The following is a 23,905-nucleotide window of genomic DNA, read 5'->3' as shown; positions in this document are numbered from 1 at the left end:
CAGTCGGTTTACGTTCTCAGCTAGCATCGGTAACGATAAATTTCACCGATAATCGCGATTATCGAGCGGTTTTGTATTCCCTGCCTGTGAGTGCTCGAGGCCGGGATATTCCTTTATTAAAAAAAAGTCCCAAGTCGAAGTTGTATCTATCTCCATGATGATAGTACTGGTTTCTTCTCTTTTTTCTAAATCTCATGGCACAGCCGCACAGCTGCAAAAATTTCTACGTGACACTGATTAAATGTGTATGATACTGTGCATTGGGATTAGCCTAACCGGGAATCTCGTTCCAACGTGGGAGCCACAGCCACAGCAAAAAATTGCTATTGGTGTCCATACAATATGTATATATTTGCAGCGGAGAAGGAAACAAATTCCAGTGGAAATCTGAAATCCCGGTCAAGAAAGAAAAAGAAACCGAAATCCCCTAACAGACTCCACGCGCGTGCATGCAGATCATATTGTCATGGTAGATCTGCAAATAGATACTGACCAGGCAAAACCATTTATATCGATCAGTTACCTGCACGCGGCCACCACACTATGGCTCGCCATCAGACAATCTTCTACTGGGGCATCGAGGTGCTCGACTTCCTCGTCATCCTCGCTGGGGTCGCCATCGCAGCTGTCGCGGCCGTTGGCTTCTGGAATAACGGCCGCGTCGCCATCATTTTTCTCGGCGGGTTGCCCACCGTCTTCTGTCTCGCCGTCGGTTTCCGTTTGTGCTCCGCCGCTTTTCTCAAAAGGAGAGTACTGCGGTTTCACGTCGACGGCGACGAGGAAGGTGGAACGTTGCAAGGGGCCACCGCCCATGGCCTGCCAACGGCAACAGCCACACGGAGGCGTCTGTGAGGGACTCGCGGTCTGTCTCGGCAAGATCGACTGGGGACGACGCCGATGCGAGCTGCGACGAAGCAGCCGCCGAAGTGCCGGTACGTCCTCCACAAGGACTGCATCGAGCAGTGGCTTCGCGTCCGGCCACCTGAAGTGTCCAATCTGCCGCTGCAACATGTTCCATTTACATTACCAACAACGCACCTTTTCTATATCCATTTACATTTCTTGATTTCCTCAACTATGTGCAACAATACATCTTTACTATCTAGGAGATTTATCATGCATTCGTAACGGAATTAACTTTCCGAAGACACTATTTCTTAGGCAATTGAAATCCCAAATCATTATTTGGTTCCTCCCATCATATAGGATTATATCTCTTATGTCCTGCCAGAAAAAGTGATAATATTAGTGCCTCTTATCTCTTATGTGCGGCCAGAAAAAGTGATAATATTAGTGTCTCTTATGCCACCAATTGAAAACTTTTGTGTGCCAACGTTGTGGAAATGGAGTCCATAGGCAATGACACAAAGGGATGAAAAATTCCTCTATATGCCGCAAGGTTAACTCTGTTGACAATAGTGTGCAAACGAAAAAAAGTTTGGACTGTTGAATTGAAGGGAGGATCATTTGTTTAGTCTTAGACCATAATTTCTCTTAATATATGACAATGCCCCCTTTCAATCATGCGCTCCCTTCTTTTTTTAGAAGTAGCCCAAATTTGATGAAGTATAAAGATGTATCTACATGCTTTTGTTAAAAGGAGAAACAAAACCTTGCTATATGTGGTCTGAAGTGTTGTGACAAAATTGTTGTTTACACATTTAAGCATGGTTTTTGGTTTGGCAGAGAGGTATGGCAATATGTGATAGTGATTTTTACATAGTGATCTATTGATGCATAGTGATTTATAAATACTCTCCAATTAGTTAACGAGGCCAAAGCGCCATTTTTCTATTTTGGTAAGGGTACCAAGCTGTACCATTTATTCTAGCATGTGAGGTACTATATAAACTTTGGGAGTAGCTTATGTTCTAAATTTTGGTATTTCTACTAATAAGCTGAAGCAATAAATTTGGTACCTCTTGGCAGCTTTCCAAATACGATAAAAACTCTACGCCAATATTGCAGCACATGGATGGTGGTGTGAGCCATGGGTTTAAAAATAGCTGAGGATAAAATTAATGAAATGTCCGATAGCTCTTCATAATTATTGGGAGAGTTTCTTTTGCAGAACCCTGATAATCCTTTCCTATTCCAACTATCGTATTGGGAGAGCTCCAACTCCCCTCTATTTGGGATGAGTTTGGGTGGATTATTGGTTCGTCGCAATAATTATCGAGAAAAGGGGAAATATGAACATGATCCGTTGGAGCATTATTTTTACACCAGCTCTCTCTCAATATGGTAGTTGGATTAAAGAATGAGGATCACACGACGAAGATGGTCTGATATAGCTAGCACTAGCACATAAATGATTTTTTGCTACACTAGACTTTTAATTTTAGAGATGTCATTTATTATAAAGGAACAGAAACATGTATCAAAGTCGCTCCTGGAGGTGAGATTCCAAGTCGTGAGGAGAGAGAGCAGAATGTGGGTTCTCATGAACTTGCACAATGGGCGCAACGTACGGCATACTTGGTAGTGTGGCATATACAAGTTTCCCATGCTGGGGAGTCAATGATTCCAAAGAAATGCAACCTGGTTCCGAAGTAATCAATATAACTTCTTTCTCACCCAAAAAAGACAAAATGGTAAGAGAACATACAAAATTACAAGAATATGGAGATAATACATAAGTCAAGAAAATAATATGAAATCAAGCTCTACTGAGAAGTATCATGAATAAAACTTATTTGGAAGAATAGGACAGGTGACAAAAAGAAAAGGAGTATACGGCTGCACATGTGTTGCTCCAGCATCCAACGTGCTGTGCTCAATGCAACTGTGATACCACCAAATATGATAAAGACACCCTCCCTCGTTCCCTCCATGTTTGCGGAAGGTCTTCTCAAGTCAAGAAATCAACATGTTCTTTCATCATAGATCTTGTGATGATTTTTCTTTCATCATTAATTTTTGTTATTCCTGTTTTTATCCTTATCGAATGCGGGAAACGTTACAAAACCGTGCGAGTTGATGAATGTACACCTGCTACGTAGAACAGAAAAAGTAAGAAAATTTTGCCACCGTGTCATATGAACATTATCAGCAATCTGACATGATAGGGCCATTTTAATGATCGGTCATAAAATGTCCCATCGCCCGACAAGGCCCATGTGACAAACAACCTATATATGGGCTAAACCCAGTTGTAGACTCAGTAGATTTTGATTCATCATAAATTATTTTCCTTATTTGATTCTCTTTTTAATTATTTTAAACAATAATTTACATTCGATGAATAATTTATTAAATAATTTCTACCTAACGTAATTAATTATGCAAGCCTAAACTTGAATAATAATTAGACTATTGAAAAGGTGAAATAAAGTTAGAGTGTCATAGACCATATATGCATTTCTTAAAAAACAAGAAAAACTCTTTTTCTAAAAAAAATATGTACCCTCTAGAAAGTTCTAGTGGTGACACTCCATTAGTTATCACCAAATATGAAATATCATAGCTTAAATCCTACATCGGCATGTTATTGTGTGGGACAAATACCATAATTGCCTTCCTGTGATATACTGCTACTACAAATGTGTTGATGCGCCCAAAACTATTCAATATTGCAGTTACCAGCGGGGGTGAGGCGATCAGGACCACGGAGGAACGGGATTTATTGTCCCTGACATGCCAAATGAAATCCTTCACCAGCGTATCGCGGTCGCTCCTGGAAAGCAAGCTCGCCGTCGGGCTGTTCGCCGGCGTCTTCCTGGCGCTGGAGATATTCCTCTCAGCGTCGCCGCAGTTCGCCGTCCAAGGTCCCAGTGGTGAGCCGCTAGCTTCTGTGCATTGTTGGTTGCAGTGGCGGAGGACGCGACGAAATCGTGGTATGGCGAAGAAGACAGAAAAAAAATTGACGACAAAACAAGTGTTCAATAAAATGACAATAAATATCTTAAAATTAGGAGGTATGTAAATAAGCACATAATTTTCACTAGAGATGAGAAGCATCCTACATAGAAGCAAGCATATAGACGAGAATTGGAGGTGATGGCTCGCTACCTGTCAAAGCACTGTGAAAGGTTGAGGCACTGAACGTAGGGGCACTACAACGCGAATCGGCAAGGAACGTCGTATGGAAGCGGCTGAAAAAAGGGTTAGACAATGTTCAGGTTCGGCTGAGACATTTTACCGAACACCCTAGGCCGGGAGAGGGGGCGGCGGCGCGCGGGGGAGCAGGGGCAGGGGGCGGCGGCGCGGGGGGGGGGGGGGAGCAGGGGTAGGGGGCGGCGGTGCGGGAGGGGGGGGGGGAGGGGGCAGCGGCGCGCGGGGGGAGCAAGAGCAGGGGGTGGCGGCGTGGAGGGGAGCAGGGGCAGGGGGCGGCCTAAATTTTTTTCTTCCGAGTGTTGCCATACCTTGCCACGTTAGGAGCTCCGTCACTGGTTGGTTGCCATGATTGGGTACGTCTGTTAGGCTTCTGATGCATTTGACCTTTACTTCTCCCTCACGGCCTTGTTTTGCATAGCTGAAGTAATCTTGCCGGAGTCGCTTGAAAATGGAGTCGCAGAACGTTCGACTGTGGTGGAGGAGAAGGATCTTGCACAACCGCCAGGTCAAGCTCACTCTACCGGCGATGCGACTAGTCATGTTCCAGACGGGATTCTCTTCTTCAAATTTTCAGACTGGATTCTTTTGTTCAGTTTTTTTTCAGAATCATTGCAGATGAATATTATGAAAATGAAAGATCACGTAGTGGATAAATAAGTTCATGACGACTGATGTAGGTTCTACTGTATCTCGAAGAAACTGGCTAATTTTGATCAACGTTTTGCAGCCAATAGGGTAGCAGAGTCTCCAGCAGTTACAAAGCAGGACCATGAAAAGGAACCCACCAATTCTCCTACAAATTTTACAGTTTGAAATGCAGTTCACGTTGAACGAATAGTTCTTTTGATTCCAAAAATTCTTACATTTCCAATAAATTTCCTTTTAAAAAAGTTCGTTCGTTGTCGTTGCCTGCAGGCGAAGAAAATCCACCGCGCACTGCTCTCCCTCCATTGAAGCCAATCTGCGATCTTTCCGACGAGCGCTACGACGGCTGCGAAATGTGGGGTGACGCACGCACGGCGAACGGCACGGACAGGTCGCGGGTCTACTTCATCCCGCCGCCGTCGCAGCTCGCCACAGCCGAGGCCGCCTCCTGGAGCATCCGCTCGCAGTCCCGCAAGATCATCGGCGTCCGTGAAGTCGTCGTCAGGTCCCTCAACATGTCGAACCTCCACGAGGCGCCGCACTGCACCGTCCGGCGGAGCGTGCCAGCGGTGGTCTTCGCCCTCGGCGGCCTGACGTCCAACTTCTGGCACGCCTTCAGCGACGTGCTGGTCCCGCTCTTCACGACGGCGCGGGCGTTCGGCGGCAAGATCGAGCTCGTCGCCACCGACGCGCCGGCCTGGTTCGTCACCAAGTACCGCCGCGTCCTCCGGGCGCTGTCGCAGTACGAGGTGGTGATGCTCGACGCCGACGCGGAGGTGCGCTGCTACCCGCACCTCATCGTCGGCCTGCGCGGCCACCGCGACTTCGACATCGACCCGGCGCGCGCCCCGGGCAACTACGACATGTTCACCTTCCGAGCGTTCGTCCGGGAGGCCTACTCCCTGCCGCGACCGACTGCCGCGCTCCCAGTCAAATCCGGCGGCGCGAAGCCCCGGCTCATGATCATTCTCCGCCGCAAGACGCGGCGGTTCGTGAACGCCGACGCCATCGTCGGCGCGATCGAGCGCGCGGGGTTCGACGTGGTGCAGATGGAGCCGACGAACACGGCGGACATGGACGCGGTCTCGCGGGAGGTGAACGCGTGCGACGTGCTCGTGGGAGCGCACGGCGCCGGGCTGACGAACATGGTGTTCATGCGCACGGGCGCCGTGGCGGTGCAGGTGATCCCGTGGGGGAAGATGGAGCCCCACAGCGAGGGGTTCTTCGGCGCACCGGCGGCGCACATGGGCATCTGGCACGTCCGGTACAGCATCGCCGCTGAGGAGAGCACGCTCTACGACAAGTACGGCAAGGACCACCCGGTGATCACCGATCCCGATGTTTTCTACAAGAATGGGAGCAATGCGAGGTATTACTGGTGGGAGCGGAACATCCGTCTCAACACCACCAGATTCATGCCGACGCTTGAGAGGGTCAAGCGGCTGCTGCAAGAGTGATCTGATGTAGCTTCGTTTAGGAGTAGATGATGGGGCTAATGACGAAACCGATTGGCATGTGACAAGCAGGTTGTATTTCGCGCTGTCTTCGATAAAATTTTCACAAACGTATCACAACACAATACAATTACTATTTTACCCTGCTTCACGACTTCATTTTTTAGGTGTTAATCGGCAAGGAAAACAAACGGATATCCTTGGCCACCAGACATCCCAAACGAAGTGTGAGTTAAACCAAATTTTTTCCCTTGAGAATACTTAGCCTACTCTTGAACAAGCTGTGCTCTCAAATGGAATTGTCGGCTACAAAATTGTTAAGACTATAACAACGGCACCAATTCAGTTGGCCTGAGTGTGCACGACAACCTCCAGACTCGTCGGCGTAGCCGCCGCCACCGCGTTGACTGGAGTCCGGCACACCGGGCACGTCCTGTGAGAGCGCAGCCACACGTCGATGCACCCTTCGTGGAACAAGTGCGTGCAGGCGGGCAGCTTCTTCACCGTCTCCTTCGGCTTCACCTCGGCCAGGCAGACGGAGCACTCGTCGCCGGTGCCGCCGCGCTTCTTCCTGTACTTGTACATCGGCAGGCTGGCGATGGCGGACGCGCCAAGCCCAAGGACCGCCTCCTGCTGAGGAGCGTCGGCCATGGACTCCGCCCCCGGTTGTTGCTGCCAGGGCGAGCGTCGCTGCCTCAAACGGTCGCAGAGCCCTATGACGGCGACGAAGACGAGCAGGGCGGCGGCAACCTGCGCCGTGGTCGTCCAGGGTACGCCGGCCAGGTACAGCACCACGCACGTCACGCACAACGGAGGGAGGACGATCATGGCGAGCTTCAGCGGCATGGCGTGGCCGATGAGTTGAAGGCTTGAAACCTATTAGACTATTCTGCATAGTTTTGTTCTAAAAGCATGTAGTTTTGCCATGTGTGTGCCGGCCAGTGTAACCGTGAATGGTTATCTCATCAGTGGAGACAAAATCCATCCTTGTAGTTTACTACGTGCTCCGATGTTTCCAAAATTGCACAATTTCGCCGTGTTTTTTGGGGCGGTTACCGGTGTTACCGATGTGTGCAGATAGGATTTAAACCTGGCCATCATTTTCATTTGAGTTCGCCAAAAAAATTTCATATCGGCTCAAGCAGCACATCATATATATATATTGCAGGTTTTAATCTTTTCAGAGAGCCTGCTTGAGGCTTGGGATCTTAAACCCCTTTTTTCAACTAGTGATAAGTGTTGAAGGTCAGGCCGCTGAGTGCGAAGATGACAGCCGGCACGCCTCGTGCAATTCGGCGCCTCATGGAGGTTGTTGGAATTGGACAGGTTGACGGACCTGACGAAGACTTCGCGGCCGCCGATGATCTTGTGGGACTGCGATGCTTGAGGTGGCGGCCTCAGCGATGGCGAGCTGCGATGGCGGCGGGATGAAGTAGACCCGCGACCTGTCGGTGCCATTCGCTATCACGATCCAAACCAAAGGAACATGATTAAGACTAATACCATATCATCATGAGCATCATCCGTTCTTAATCAAGCATCATGTGCATGTTTTGGATTGGTGTATTTAATTTTTTTCATGTCTTGTTTGAGTGAGCTTGTGAAGAAAGTTCAAATTTTGCTTCAAATACTAGAATTCAAATGGTGAATTGTAAATATTTTTCTTCAATTTATTGATGCTTATCCCGAGCTATAAAATTCTTGGAAGTTTTCAAAACTGCAATTTTGCTTGAATTTTTGTGAGCAATCCTTAATAGATTTTTGAGTGTTTGTTGCAGCAGTGTATTCTTAGTAGTTTGAAATTGTTTCAATAAAAATTTGGGAAATTTTGGAGCCTGGGAAGTAGCAGTTTTTAAATTTGGAAGATGGAGCATTGTTTTTCGGTTAATTTTCCTTGCCCGGCCCCACCGATCAGTCTCTCCCCGCGCCCCGGCCCCACCCATCAGCCCCTCCCTCCGCCTTCCTCGTGCCTCCGCTCTCGCCCGTTGGCCGGTCACGCGGCGGCGCCGCTTCGCGGCCACCGGTTGGGCCAGCATGGCCACGACCGGGGATTAACCCCGCGGCTGCCCGCTTGTCTTCCTCTCTCTCCCATTCAAACGCCGCCCGTTCTCCTCCCCCGGCCAAACCCTAGCCCCATCGCCTCCTCTTCCCTCCGCTCCGCCGGCCGCCGCAATCCGCCGCCACCGGTGAGGCTCTGCCCAATTGCTCGTGCGCACAGCGTCCCCTCCACCCCCTCGCTCGATTCGAGCTCTCACCGACCTTTTTCCCCTCCCACAGGAGCTTCCCGACGACGCCGTCCGCCCACTGCCGCTGCTCCTCACCGCGCCGCCGCTCGCCGCCCCACTCCGCTCGCCCGTGCTGCGGGTGAGCACCCCTGCTGTGCTGTGCTGTGCTGCTCCTGCACCCGCTGTCTTGCCCCGTTCGCGCCTCGGGCCGTGCCGCCCTCGTCGGCCGCCGCGACGTCGTGCCGCGTTCGCGCGGGTCGCGTCGCGGGCGCGCACCGGCCGCGCCCCGTGGCAAGTCAAGGCTCGCGGCTGCCTTGACTCCGCCTGGCCGGGTCTGATAGCCTGGGCCCGCCTATCGGCGCCCAGGAGTGCCAGATCCGGGTGGATCTAGCAATTTTCCTCGTGTTTTCTTTTATTGATTTATGCTGTGATCTTGTAAAATGCATAGTTAATTGTGTAGACTTCCAAAAATTATGAATCTTATTGTGTTTGTTTCCTGTGTGATAGATCTACCAGGAAAAATTATTGTTGAGCATGTTGGAGTCCTGTGCCTTGAGTTAGAATTTATTCTTTCTAAATCAAGTTAATTGCTTAACTTGTTGTGTGATGCTCTAAAAATGCTAAATTAAACCTTGTTAGATTCCCTGTGAAATGTTCTATCTAATGGTGCAACTTGTGTAGGATTTAAATCTTGTAGGCTGTTTGATAGGGTTTAGTGTGTTTAATAGTTTTCTGCCCTGCAAGCTTATTAATTTCATAACTTGGATTTGAAAAGTAACAAATGTCAAAACCACTTCTGTTACCTTTGTTGTCATGTCTATGCTCCCTGGTAATTTTCTGAGGATTTATGGAAACGTTTTGCATGCCTTTTAAGATTTAACTTTTGTAGGGCAGCTAAAAATTGTAAAATGCATAAGTAATTCTATAAAAATAATTTTGCTGCAAACTCAACTCTCATGAGTTCTATTTGAGATTCCCTGTGTGTAGGATTTAAATCTTGATTTATGCTTGTTAAGTATATTGTTTGAGCGAATCTCATTTTTGTCCCTATGATTAAAGCATAGCGATCGCGTATCTTGTCTTAACACTTGTATTACTTCCTTGTCTAGGATGATAATTTTTCTTCCGTTTCTTATCATGCATACCATATCATCATCATGTCATTGGCATCATTCTAATGCATACATCTCATTCATGCATTATAGTGACTGAAACGCCGGAGGACGAACCCGTTGAGCCCGCCGAGACCGTCGAAGCCGAGCCGGGAGCCGAGTTTGTCGTTGAGCCGGAAGATAACCAAGGCAAGCAACTAAGCATGATTTCTTGACCCTCTCAACTTGACTAGATGTAGTTATCTCAGTGGGGTATATATGTATGTGCTATATGTTTATCTATTGCATCGTCGATCCTAATTTCATACTATGACTTCCCTTGCTTTTACTTTCATATCCTTGGCACTTGTAGTTAACAACTACTTGATTAAGCAAATGCTTAGCCATGCTTAGAGTTGGTTTTTAGTTGTAAGAAATATTGGAATAGGGTCACCTTGCTCACTACACCACTTTTAGCTATATTCATGCTTGTTCGGTTTAAAATGTTGGAAGTTCGAAACGGTCTAGTTGGGAAATTGTTTCATGATTCGAGCGGAAGGTAGGGCCTAGAGAAAGGAGTCTCGGAGGCATAGTCCGCTTGAATCGGTTAAGGACCATCCGTGGATGACCTCGGTTTTGAGCATTTATCGTACTACCACATGTCCATTCATGGGGTGGATAAACCGATTACTTTCTAGTTTTAATCCTTGATGCACGGTCCTAGATGCGTGGCCATAGGGCTTTGTAGAGAGGCTTAGGGGTGTCCCCGGTGGATCTAGGTAACTCTCTGCGCAAGTTAGGCGTGATGTTCAACGATTAGAACTTGTCGGAAAAGGTTGACGCGAGTACCCCCTTGCCTAACGTGATCGGTTGGGTAAGTTGCATGGTCCTTACGTCGTGTGGATAAAGAAGCACACCCTTGCAAGGTTAACCAATCAATTCGAATTGCCACGCTCTCGGTCATGAGCAAGCTCAATAGCCAATGTAATCTTCGTAGAAGTATCGATTTTGTTGGATGGGTACATGTCACCTCATTTATGATGCATAGTGGTTGGATAATTCAATTAACTAAAACTTGAGGTGGGTTGGGCAAGTTAGTTAAAATGCTAGGGAGTTAGGTAGTGGAATTAGGGAGCTCATGCTTATGTCAATTACTTAACCTTAAAGCCTTTTGTGAGCCTTCATGTGCATAATTCTTGGTTATTATTTATTCGCGTAAGTCATGCGAGTACCCTTTGTACTCATGTTGCTTTATTAACTAAGTTGCAGGTGAGCCGGAAGTGGTGTTTAACCATTTCTACCCCGTCGATATCGGCGCGGGTGAGGAGTAGGCCGATGGAGTAATGATGGTATCCTTGAGCAAGATACCATTGTAGGCCGATGGGGTAATGATGGTATCCTTGAGCAAGATACCATTGTTCTATCTTGTTATATTTTTCTGCTGCGCAATTGTATTTGGGGATATCATTTTGAACATTAACTTTATGACTTATGCCCCTCTCTAATGTTAATTGTGAGCCCAAAGTTTGTATCTCGAATTTGAACCCTTTAATTTCAGATTTGAACCCTTCCTTTGCAGTGATATTGTAATGATTAGTTGTTCAATTTTGTGTTAAAACTTGCTCTTTGTGGTTCATCGGTGATATATGGGCTTGTGACGCTATGTGTATATGCATGATCTTGGGCATATGGTGGAGCACGTTCCGAGACTACCGGATTTGATATCATTTTTGACGAATAACGGACCGGTCATATATATTCTAGATGTGGGTTAACCCGTGGCACGCGCTTAGAGCGAGCGCGTGTTAGCTCTCATCTTTATAATAATGACCGGCGGTTCACTTAAAATGAAGTTAAATTGGGCGGTTCTCGCATTCGCCGTGTGCGTTCCCCCATATCTTCAGCCGCCGTAGCGCTCGCAGATTGGCTTCGAAGGAGGGAGAACAGAGCTTCATGCATTTTCTTCACCTGCAAATGATGAAGTGAAACTGTTTTAAAAGGATATCAAAATGAAATGCTAGAATTTGGACTACCAGCCTATGAAATCTGTAGGAGAATTGGTGGGTTCTTTTCATGGTCCTGGTTTGCGACTGCTGCGAAATGTTGGTCAAAGGTGGCTAGTTTCTTTTTAAATGAGATACTGTAGAATCTGCAACGGCAGTGTGCAATTGTTGGGTAAAATCACAAATTTATGTTCCAGTAGGTGACCTTTCAAATTCATAATCTTCATGATATGATTCTGAAAGAGAATCCGATATGAAATATGACTAGGGGCGTGCAGCCCATGCACCAATACGAAAGTTCTACTTAGTTGGCAAGAGTGACCCTGACCTGGTAAGATATTAACTTCAGCAATGGAAAACAACGCCGTGGTCGAGAAGTAGATCAAATCCATCAGAAGCCTAACAGACTCATGGCTGGCAACAATGCACAAAAGCCAGCAGCTCACCGTTGGGACCGCGGACGGCGAACTCCGGCGACGCCGAGAACACTATCACCTGGGCCAAGAAGACGGCGGCGAGCTTGCTCTCCAAGAGCGACAGGGATATCTTACTTATGTTAGTGAAGGCCTTCCTTTGGCGTGTCAGAGATAATCCTGTTTCTCGATCTGCCTCCAGAAAAAAGTTTGGATTTGGAGGTTTTACGGAATTCCGTGCTCCGTGCCTTACCCTCTAGGTTTCTATGTCTTTGCCCCACGGTAAGTGTAATATTAAACTCATCACTCTTTCTAATACTAAAATAATTATTTTTTTATAATTAAAGATGCTCCAACAAATTACCAATATAATCTCCATTTTTAGTAATTACCAACGCACCTAAAATCATCTAAAACTGGAAGATTCATTTCTCTACCCTATCCTTTGGTAATAAGTTTTGATAGACTGCTGCAGCAATTATTACCAAAAATGTAAAGATAGTTATTGGTAGTGGGGAGAGGGAGTTTTTTTTAGGATATGAGTTATGTGTTGGAGATATCCATTTTCAGCTGTTAAGAGCGAATACGATGTCTTGGCAGGTTTTTGTTTTGGACACCGACACATGTGATACATCAACATATTTACGTACTCGTACCATATACCCTGCAATAGATTAGACACGCCGCTTAAGAACTTGAAGCACCGTATGCTCAGGAGGGCTGTGTCGCGACGCGCAGCACTATGGTTTGCCGTTGGTCAACCTATCCGGTCCAAAGACACCGCTAATCAGCGTGGAAACCATGAAACAATAGAAAATTAGAGTTGAAAAAGTAGGGTAAAAAGGAAAACGACAAATGTAGTTTTAATTTGATTGATTGTGAGTTCACTCAATCACATTGGCACTTAGGCTCCATTTAGATATGGATATTGGAGTGCTTGGCATTAAATTGGATCCAGTGCCAAATCAGCCAAGGCATTGAAATAGATTCAATACTAAAATTATTATTTGGATATTGATAAAATTTCTAGTTGGAATTCAACAATAGACAAATACAAATTCATATTTTAGATGCCCATGCTGTGAATTTGAAAATTGACCCATCTTCATCTCCTCAACACTGCCTGGGTGGCTTTAACAATTCCTGGGGGATTTCAGGCGCCGGCGGAGCAAGCAGCGCAGGGGGCTTTAAGGTGCTGGCAGAGGGAGAGGCGCGGACACGGACGAAGCGGTGGAGTGCCGCGGGGGGCTCGTAGGCGGTAGCGGCGGCGGCGGAGGAGGAACCAGCGCGAACACGGAGGAAGCTCCGGAGCAGGGGCTTCCATCCGCGGCGGAGTGGTGTGGGGCTCCTAGATGGCGGCAGAGGGAGCAGCGTGGGGGGCTTCGAGGGGCGGGCAGAGTAAACGGCGGGAGCACCACGAAGAAGGAAGGGTACGCCAATCCAATCTAATATACAAAGGGTACAGAATCGTGGGAGGCGGTGCAATGAATGAATAAGTATCTAAGGAAGTTTCCAATACCAATTCCAAGAATATCTAAACAGCTGATATTAGATGTACTCAATACCAATTCCAAATTCTAGCTTTCAATATCTACATCCAAACGCTTCCTTAGAGAGATCCTACCCATTATAATTTGAATCTATGAAAACACACACGTCCAAAACCAACTTATAACTTGGCCTATTTTAGACTCCTACCTAATTTCTGTACATTAATGTATTTTCCTTGGAATTTTACACGTAATGTCCATAATTTCAGCATGTGGATGTATACTTACGGATCCCCGTCCAGACTCTAAATTGGACAATTCGTATGTATATTTGAGTAATATAGATGAGGGCTTTATCCTTCCATTCTTAAATATATGACACATTTTGACTACTTCTATCTTCTATTAATATTGCTGCAAATTGGTAAATCAACAAGGTAAATCTAAAATACTTTTAATGCTAGATGTAGGATTTTTTAATAATAGCATTTTAATGAAAAATTGCAGAAATAAATACCAAAAAGAAAAATAGCAAATCTAGCCCCTTGTCAGCTACTCAAAAACCGATATAAGCGACCAATTGGTCCATTGAAGGGCCGACAGCCCATGTGGCATCCGACGTGGCCCGCCGGATCCGTGGTGGCGCGGGCTGTCGGCACCAATAGGGCCTGTCGGCCCTTTGCTAGCTGAATGGACCCACCGTCGGCCCATCGAAACTGATTGGGCTGTCGCTGGCTGAAGACCATAGGAGCCGATTGGGCTGTCGCTGGCTGAAGACCGATGGGCCTATCAGCTCTATGAAAGCCGAGAGGACCTATCGGCCAAAAGAGGGCCGACAAGACCTGTCTCTTGAAAAGTCGACAAAACCCAGTTGGCTACTCAATTGCCGACAAGGCGTATTTTTTTTTTGGAATGTATGTCTCACATTGCTGAATTTTTTAATGGAGGTTTTTTGGAATGTATGCCTCACAAAAATATTTCTGAGAACTCTGGCTCCCATATGGTTATCATAATTAGTTGTTGTGATGCGTGTAGATTGATGGAAACGTTTGATTTTGAATGGCCTTCATTGCTAAGTTATTGTTTTAACACATATATGTTGATGGACAAACCGAATTGCACGTACAGTTTGCACTAATTTTTTTGTGTTACGAATAGCTCTTCAAAAGTGCTAATCAACCACTTTCATTATTTTATGAAACTTTTTCATTATATTCAACCCTCTTTTGATTATTTCTACAAATATTTGAAATTAGTGATGTGTTTAGATATTGTAGGTGCATCCTCATCATGCATTAAGTATTTTGTAGAGTTGATGGAAATAAGACCAATTAAATTAGCCATCCCAGACTTTAAATGCATTAAAATTACATCCTGAAAGGTTTTAGTTTTTACTCTACTTGTTGCATAGACTACGGTACACTATGCAACATGGTGACACCATCAACCTTTAAAGTAAACAATCTAATGGGAACTGAGCAGTGGCATGTACAGCTACATGTTGTGTGAACATGCCCCGCTCTAAACCTAAGCCTTAGGTAATTGAAATAGCCGAGGTACAACCTAACTAGCACGTATAGTAAGTCTCTAAAAGTACTATGAGAGTCCTACCCCGTCGTAGCCACCACCTCCGCCAGAGTACCGTGAGGGTCCTGCACCATTGTAGCCAACACCTCCACCAGAGTAATAGGAGGGTCATGCTCCTCCACTAGAGGAAGGCGGTTGATTCTTCTTGTCACACCCGGTCTTAAGAACAAAACCGAATGCATAACTATATATATGTCAGGATCAAGTTCTGACTTCATCAATGAATAATCAGCAACAGTATCACGAAAAGAGAATTAAAAGACTATAAAGATTATCAAAGTTATACAGTTTATCCTGGAAATGAAGACTCCAAACTTCACAGGCAATCGACCGGGGTTGCGTAGACCTAGAACTCAGTATCATCTTCAAAAGACTTCACATCAGTTTCTCCTCTGAGCAGCAATTATAACAAGCGTGAGTATACTTATGGTTGGTACTCAACAAGTGTTAGAAATTATATGACATGAAAGCCAAAAGCAAGGAAATTATATGACATGAAAGCCAAAAGCAAGAAAAGGCTGACTGGCTTACTGCGATAAGCAATTTTAGTTGGTCAAGTTTTATTAGCACCTGATTATTAAGGTATAAGTTTATACCAAAATCCATATTAAAAGAAACAGAACAGGTTGTTATCGCCATAATTTGGCTGGACCAGAAGGTGGGCCGTGAGTAAGATGGGCTCAAAGGATAATTGTAATCGGCTTGCGAATCGGCTCCTGCTCGGGCGGTTTAAGGCCAGATTGACCATGTATCTAGTTAAGTTAGTTTAGATATAGATAGCCAGGATTCGTCTCGTAGTCGGTTAAGATTGGTTAGGAGAGGCAAATCTCCAGACTATAAATATGTACCCTAAACTATAAATGAAATAACAACAAGCATTCGCAAACAACTCTCGGCGCATCGCCACCCCTATTTCAGGGTTTCTCTCAGGTAAGTGCTATGCAGCTCCGATCACGCGCGTGATCGGGGCAACATCATTCCTACCTATTATCTTTGTGTTCCTCGTGCTGAAGCATTATTGATGGCGAGTAACACTAGTTATCTTAACGTTTATAGGGATGCATCGGCTTTTCATACTGTATCCGTGCATTGTTCATCACCTGTAAACGTTTAGCTATCCTCGTGCCCGATCCCGAGTGTAAGGGCAGCATCTTGCTCTGTTTCAATTAGTAGATCCAATATGTTATGGTTAATCTTTATTCATCAAAGATTTGGCTTAATATCCGCATGGTTAGACCCTTCAAATGAGTTAAATGATCCGGCAATACGTTTGATGCTTTATATTAATCTAAAGAGGGATTGTTCCGGGAATTGGCTTTCTGTTGGTTTTTGGGCCTCTGTTTAGGTTGCTATTCATTTATCTTTCATATTTGTTAGGCTTAACTACGCGTAGGATGTTCCGGTTATGTGGTGAAAGCTTTAACCGTCGTGGATTGAATTAGCTTATTGATTACAGAGCAAGTTTATATTAGTATCAGATATATGCACCTTGTTTAAATATATAGATCCGATCTGATACTGGGAGACAATAAACACTTTACAGCCGATATCGAGGATCACCTGATGAGCTGATCACGGCTCGGACTAACGTTTGAATGTGTCTGTGCATGCAGGAAACTAACTGAAACCACATCTACACCTTCCTGATCAGGTATAGGTCAGGTGGCATGTCTAGCAAACCCAGATGCCAGGTCGTGCGCCAGATCCTGGGCTGTTGACCGAGGGACCGGGGCCCACCAGCAGTCTCAGGAGCCTCCCGGCTCCTCGTGTTGCCTGTCATTGCTTGCTGGTGGGTTTTGACCGATAACACATTCTGGCACGCCCGGTGGGACCATCTTCATCGACTACATGAACTTCCACCGTCGAGATGTCAAGGGAGGATCCAATCACGTACGAGGAGCTGCTTGCTGAGCACAAGCAGAAGTACGATGAGATCAAGGCTCTCTTCGAAGCCGATCTCATCGGCTCTTTTGAGAGAACCCGCCACCACGGCGTTAGGTGGAAGGGGTTCTCACCTTAAGGCGCTCTTGATGATGTGGACCTATCTACCCCTTCAGAGGATCGTACCAGAGCTCTGTGCCAGGAGGTGAACTACATGGTGGCTCATTCACTGCATCGGCACTCCGAGAGCCTGGTGAACGCTCTTGAACATGTCGCGCTGCGTGTGGTCTAAGAAATCATGAAGAATCAATACTCTCCATCGGGACCTGCCCTAGGGAGTCACAAAGGAGAATTGCCGTTCCAGACCAAGCCGCCACTGCCCTATACATTCGCGGCTCCAGAATTGCAAGGTTCACTGGCATACGTCATCTACAAGATGGGAGGTGATCCTGTGGATCATCAATTCTTCAGTGAGCCACCTAAGGAAATTCCACATGGGTACATGTGTGCATGTATACCAGACAGCAAGAACCTAGTATATTCGGTGCAGCGGGTGACTGAAGGAGTTTCTGGAATAGATGCAGATAAGCAAGCGTGGCTAGCTAAATATGCCACTGCAGCAGCTCATTAGCAAGATCAACTTTGTCAGAAGGTTTATTTCCAATCTCTCCAGGCGGATTGAGCCTTTTATGGAGTTGGTGAAGATTAAAGCCAGTGATGACTTTCGCTGGGGGGCAGAACAACAACGGGCATTTGAAGAGATCAAAGAATATTTATCAAAACCACCCGTGTTAGTTCCACCCCAGCAGGATAAACCATTCTACATTTATTTATCAGTAGGGGACACCTCCATTGCTTCGGTGGTGATACAAGTGCATGACGGCAAGGAGAGGGTTGTGTTCTACCTCAGCAGAAGGATGCTAGATGCAGAGACCAGGTACCCTGAGATTGAAAAGTTATGCCTTTGTTAGTTCTTTACCTGTACAAAGCTGCATCATATCTTGCTATCTGCCGAAACGATTGTCATCTACAAATCAGATGTTATCAAGCACATGCTATCGGCTCCTGTGTTGAAAGGCCGACTCGTAAAGTGGATGTTTGCACTATCAGAGTTCGATATCCGTTACCAACCCGCAAAGGCAGTCAAAGGGCAAGTGCTGGTAGATCTTATTGCAGAAAGGATCAATACTGACATAGCAGCGCTCTCCGTGTGCGCATGGGCCATGTACTTCGACGGATCAGCTTGTGGGGATGGATGTGGTATGGGTATCCTGCTCGTGTCGCCTCGGAGGGCAGCATATTCTTTTTCAATCAAATTGCTTACCCCTTGCACCAACAATTTAGCAGAGTATGAAGCAGTACGTAAGGGTATGGAATTGTTTCTCGAGGCCGGAGCGGAAGCAGTAGAAATTTTTGGGGATTCAAAGCTGGTGATTTCTTAGCTCACAGAAGAATACAGGTGCGAGAGCGAGTCACTTGTCCCTTTATGGGAACAATGTCAGGAGCTGATGGTCCAATTTAGGTACATAAATTTCTATTGAATACCAAGGATACAAAATTCATAGGCCAATGATCTTGCACAGCTGGCTTCGGGATACAAGGTTGTGGCAGACGGAGCCAATCTTCAGGTGCACCTACTGGAACAAGGAGATTGGAGAGCCGATATCTTCAATTACTTAAAGGATCCGGCTCGGGGGGCACCTAAGAGGATACGTTACAAGGCCATGAAGTACGTCCTGATAGAGGACGACATGTTTTATTCGACTTTAGAAGGATTGTTGCTCAAATGCTTGGGGCCAATTGAATCGAATTGGCTCTTACACGAGGTCCACGAAGGCACTTGTGGGACTCACCAATAGGCTCATAAGATGAAGTGGCTGATTAGGCGATCGGGGTATTACTAGCCCACCATGCTTGAAGATTGTTTCAAATATTATAAAGGATGTCAGGCATGTCAGATGTTTGGGAAGATACAGATGGTACCAACATCAGTAATGAACCCTATCGTCAAACCCTGGCCATTCAGAGGTTGGGTATGGACATGATCGGCAAAATTAATCCTCCATCCAGCAAAGGCCACCAGTTCATTTTGGCCATCATAGATTATTTTACCAAGTGGGTGGAGGCCATCCCTATGAAGTCAGTGGCGTCGAAGGACGTCATCAATTTTGTTAAAGAACATGTCATTCACAGGTTCGGAATTCCTCAGACCATCACAATAGATGGAGGTTCGGTCTTCATATTAGAGGAGTTCAAAAAATTCGCTACTGACATGGGCGTCAAGCTGATCAGATCATCCCCATACTATGCTGAAGCAAATGGACAAGCTGAGGCGTCCAATCAGAGCCTTATCAAGTTGATCAAGAGAAAGATTGATGAGCATCCTAGGCGTTGGCATGAAGTCTTATCAGAGGCATTGTGGGCATACCGTGTTTTGTGCCACAGAGCAATAAAAACTTCACCTTATCACCTGGTGTATGGGCAGGAGGTTGTATTACCGTGGGAGATTACGGCCGGCTCAAGACGCGTAAAGTTCCAAAATGACCTAACAGCTGAAGAATATGTTGCTCTGATGAACGAAAACATTGAGGACCTTATGTAGCTCAGACTTTGGTCACTTGAGAAGATCAAGGAAAATAAGGCCAAGGTAGCCCGCGCGTACACCAGGAAAGTCAAGCCAAAAGAATTCCAAGTCGAAGATCTGGTTTGGGAAGCGGTGTTACCATTTGGGACTAAGGATACAACGTATGGCAAATGGTCTTCAAATTGACATGGGCCCTATAGAGTTGACCAAGTCTTACCTGGGAACGCATATATGCTTGAGGAGTTAGATGGCGTCAAGTTTCCGGTGGCTGTCAATGGTCAGCATCTCAAGAAATACTTTCCAAGTATGTGGGACGATGGGCAATAAAGCCGATGCTACGCATCAGGCTGTGAGCCGATACATTCAGTTGGCCCGTAGAAATGAAAGCCGATGTTACGCATTGGGCTGCGCACAAGAAAAGGGGCCGATACGTTCAGTCGGCCCGTAAAAATATTTTGTACACACACACTAAGTTAGTCAAATAGCCGATGTATAACCATCGAGTTTAGAAGTGTAATCAGAATACATGCAAGTTCTGGGTGACAACGGGATACATGAGATGAGTACAAAGCATTCTACTGAAGAAATTCATCTATGGCCGCGATAGCTTCAAGACGGACGCGATCGGCTTCTGCGATCACTGCCTCATCATCCTTGTCCTCGCCTAACACTATTTACTGACTCAACACACTCAACTCTATCTTCAGCTGGGCAGTCAGATTCTCTGCTTCTTGTTGGGTGCGGGCTATGAGGTCCTTCTCATCCTGGATGCACTGCTTGATTGCTCGGACTTTTGCCTTGAGGTCTTCCAACTCCCTCTTCAAAGATTGAAGTCTTTGGGAATGTGCAGAAGTGTCAGCTTTAACATCTAGTGCTGCCTTCTTCTTGTTGAGCAGTCGGCACCTCTCGGCAATATCGGCTTTTAAGGGGGCTTGTGAGCGATGGGCTTCAATCGTTTGCCGAGCCTTTTCTACCTTCGCCCGAAAGAAGGGAAAATGTCCGGTTGGCCAGAGTTTGAGCTAAAGAATTTCCAGAAGTTAAGGCTTGATCTCCTCAAGAATTCGCCTCACTTCGTCGGAGTCTTGGACCAAAGTATCAATTGGAGCTGAAAGCGGGTCCTTTATGTGGAGAAGTTGGTTGGCGACACGAGTCGGCTGTGGTTGATGATCATTTGCTTCGAGTATGGCCAAGCCAACGGATGCAGGGTCAAATGAGAGCAGCTTTGAGAGGTTCAAGCGCTGAAAGAAGGCAGAAAATTAGTACGGTACAGGGAAAGGAAGATGCAAACGGCTCAAAGATATAACACACCTTTTCTTGAGAAGGATGGATAGCCGATGAGGTGACAATCGGCTCCTGCAGATCCTGAAGGTTGACCAAAGTATCAACCGTCGTTGCAAGATTCTCTGGAGTTTCTAGGATCGGATCCTGGAGGTTGACCAAGGTGTCGATTGTCGTCGCAGGATTCTCTGGAGCATCTAGGGTTGGATTTTCTTGGCGCGCTTGCTCTTCCCCAGTGGAAATGTCCACGATATCAGCCTGCAATCAAGGAAAGAGCAATTGAGTCGAAGTGTACCTGTTTAGAGGACCAATTCTAAAGGGACAATCCGAACCTGGTTGACGTTGGGAGCTTCTTGATCGGTAGAAGATGGTCCGGCCTCCTTCCGAATCTTCGTAACAATCATCTTTGTCACCTTAAGTTGGCTCGGGGGGCAGCAACATCGGAGACTCATTTTTGCTTGGAGGTGCATCCTTGCCAAAGAGGATAACAGAAGCAACCGGTGAGAACCTGAAAGTGGAGCCATCATCGTTCTTGGGCTCCGGACCATCCTCCTGCTGCAGAGAAAATAAGCAGAATTAGAGAGGGGGTGAAGCAGAATCATGAAGAAGTACTAAACTGATAGTGATACCTCTTCCTCAGAGGCTTCATACTCAGTGTTAATCTGCTGCAACACTGGCCCCAAGGCTTTCCGAAAGACGTGAGTCTTCCACATTGACCACCAGTTCTCGAAGCCAATGGCCGAAAAGGTAAAAGATAAGTCGACGGGGATTGAGATGTGAAGATCAGTGAACAGGCTATAGCATCATTGGCTGGTGAGAATATCGGGCAGATCGGCTCTACTTATTGTCAGATGATGAAGGAAGAAGTGGGGAGAAACTTGCCAAAGACCAAATTGCCGGGCTGCTACGACCGGCTGGTAAGATTCATAGCCTGGTTTGATGATTCTGTTGGAGGTGCTCATGCCGACAGGAAGGAAGTAAGGACGGATCATGATGGAGTACAAATACTGAGTGCGTTCATCATCGGCAAAGTCATCCAATCTAAAGGCACTTGAATTTTTGAAGATTTTAGAATCTATGTAAGGAAGGTAGATTGGATTGGTAAACCTTGGTAGAATACTCTAAACCAGCTTGAGGCATCTTTGGGGTTCAACTTGCTACCAGGAAGACTGTACAAAGTTTGGCCGAAGCTGGTACATCTGATGCGTCTTCCACTCTGATCTGTGAAGGAAATATTAGCCAGAATAGGGAAGTTTGGTATGTGGTTCTGAAAGTACAAGTGAGCCCATAACTGAATGAACCACCAGGGACCACCAGTTCTAAGTTTCTTTTGGGAGAGCAAGCTTGAAGACATCAGGTGAAGATATCTATAAACTTCCCCAAGACTCAGTTTGCCAAGACCAATAGTGTTACCTTTGGCCAGTTCATATGCTAGAGAAAGGTAGTTTTTTGTTGGAGCAAGTGAAGGACCGCAAAATATGAAGTGTTCCAACTAGAGGTTCAGAAAGGCCATATGTTCTTTCTCAGTTACAGGGCCTTTTGTTTTGATGTGCTGGTTTAGGCAAGCACCCCAATTTGTGCATTCTGTTTTGGAGGACAACTTAAAGGGGACCTCAGGCATTCTGTAAGCAGAGGGCTGGGTGATGCAATGTCCAAACCAGTAATCATCACCACATCGATGAGGGTTGGAGTCATCGGCCCATGGCCAAATAAGAAGCAGTTTAGGGCATCAAATCAAAAATAGCCGATGGTTTTCAGAAGGTTTTCATTCTTTTCGAGGGGGGACAATGACAGAGACAGAGTGTTGGCTATTCCTATGGTTTCCCATGTGGGCTGGTAGGCTTTTGCTACTTTGTTATACCAAGATACCCAGCCCTCGGAAGGATTTGGCCAGGCACGCAAGCTGTCGGCCTAGGAATCTAAGTCTATATCTTGGCTTACGAATGGGATTCGATTGGCCTCACAAGAAATCAAATCTGATGGACGCTCATAAGAATGAGGCCCAAGACAAAAGGAATTAGGGAAAGAAGGATGTAGCAGAAGAATATCTGAAACCTGAAGAATCGATAAGAGCCAAATAACAGGAAAGGATCATTTAATGCTTCAAGGGTTCGAATAATCACTTCATTAAATTAGTGAAAGTTTGGAGTTTTACCTTCAGACCAAGAACGCCCACATCGTCATTCGAGGGTTCCGCCATCTGAAGCTCCAATGATGATCGAAGGCTCAAGATTGGATCTAGGGTTTGCTTCGCGAGTTTCGAGTTTGTGCTCTAAGGCTTTGATCTAGGTTTTGCGATTGGATTTGTGAGCAGGGGTTTTGGAGCGCAATTTGGATTCGAGGAACCCGTGTAGATCTATTTCGGGAAAGTTCCAGATTTAAGCAGAAGATGAAATTGGTTCAGGGATCGACTCAGATCCGGATCGGCACTTTGAGGGAAAGGACCGATGTGTTGCCATCGGCTCCAAGTAAATCGGTTTCTCGACAGTTGTTAATTATAATGAAAGATTTCATTCATAATGAAAATCATTACAAAGGGGAGCCGATTGCTCCTAAAGCCGATCTATCGGCTCTGTACATGGCAGCCGTTGCTAATCCTATGATCTACCACCAGTGGGTGCCTAAGACCTTGCGGCGCTTGATCGGAGGGGCTGCGCTGGCGTCGCTGTCGTTGCCGCTACCGTCGTCATTGCTACCGTCGTCCCCGCCACTGTCACTGCTGCAGCCGCTGCCGTCTTCGGTCTCTTCGTCATCATCATCGTCGTCATCCTCCAATGACCTGCCATGCAGGAAGCCTCTTGCTGCCGAGTCTTCCTTGGTTGATGGGGCATCAACTTCTTCCTCCGAGGTGGAGAAGTCCCACTCCCAGGACATGTCATCGTCGTCGTCTTCATCCAATTCCCTGCCAAGAAGGAGCTGGAGATCTTCACCGTCGGTCAGGGATTCATCATCCTCTGACCAAGCCTGGAAATCCTACTCCTCTACATCCCAGTGCAGAGGAGCGCAGGTCTCATAGGCAGCTATGGGGTCGAACTCCGGGGTCATCTCTCGAGTTGTCTTGGATTCAATGGAGATGACGGAGGAAGCAGAGGATGAGGAAGCCATTGCGAGAGAAAGAGGGGCGTACTGGTACTGTTGCTAATGGCTGAAGGAAGAAGATGAGTGAAAAAAGAAATCTACCGGGGCAAGCTTATAAAG

The 23,905-nt window shown here is 46.3% G+C and overlaps 2 protein-coding genes across 2 annotated transcripts; one reads left to right on the top strand and one right to left on the bottom strand.

Annotated features, from left to right (window-relative positions):
* The first annotated feature begins 3,643 nt into the window (after positions 1 to 3,643).
* On the top strand, positions 3,644 to 6,158 carry LOC112890333. The gene is made up of 2 exons (XM_025957240.1): positions 3,644 to 3,776; positions 4,972 to 6,158. The coding sequence occupies exons 1-2, from the start codon at positions 3,644 to 3,646 to the stop codon at positions 6,156 to 6,158; spliced, it is 1,320 nt and encodes a 439-aa protein (XP_025813025.1).
* A 339-nt stretch (positions 6,159 to 6,497) lies between these two features.
* LOC112890332 (RING-H2 finger protein ATL52-like) lies at positions 6,498 to 7,001 on the bottom strand. Its single transcript, XM_025957238.1, has one exon. The coding sequence runs from the start codon at positions 6,999 to 7,001 to the stop codon at positions 6,498 to 6,500; it is 504 nt and encodes a 167-aa protein (XP_025813023.1).
* Positions 7,002 to 23,905: the final 16,904 nt, after the last annotated feature.

The sequence above is a fragment of the Panicum hallii genome, chromosome 4, assembly GCF_002211085.1.
Source record: "Panicum hallii strain FIL2 chromosome 4, PHallii_v3.1, whole genome shotgun sequence".
In the NCBI taxonomy this organism is placed as follows: Eukaryota; Viridiplantae; Streptophyta; class Magnoliopsida; order Poales; family Poaceae; genus Panicum; species Panicum hallii.
Note: the sequence above shows the minus strand (reverse complement) of the source record. Positions and strands in the feature narration are given on the sequence as shown.

Excerpts from the sequence above, each read along its gene's own strand:
- LOC112890333 (XM_025957240.1), top strand. The coding sequence starts at position 3,644 with ATGAAATCCTTCACCAGCGTATCGCGGTCGCTCCTGGAAAGCAAGCTC. Across the intron at positions 3,777-4,971 it reads CGCCGTCCAAGGTCCCAGTG|GCGAAGAAAATCCACCGCGC; the intron begins GTGAGCCGCTAG and ends CGTTGCCTGCAG.
- LOC112890332 (XM_025957238.1), bottom strand. The coding sequence starts at position 7,001 with ATGCCGCTGAAGCTCGCCATGATCGTCCTCCCTCCGTTGTGCGTGACG.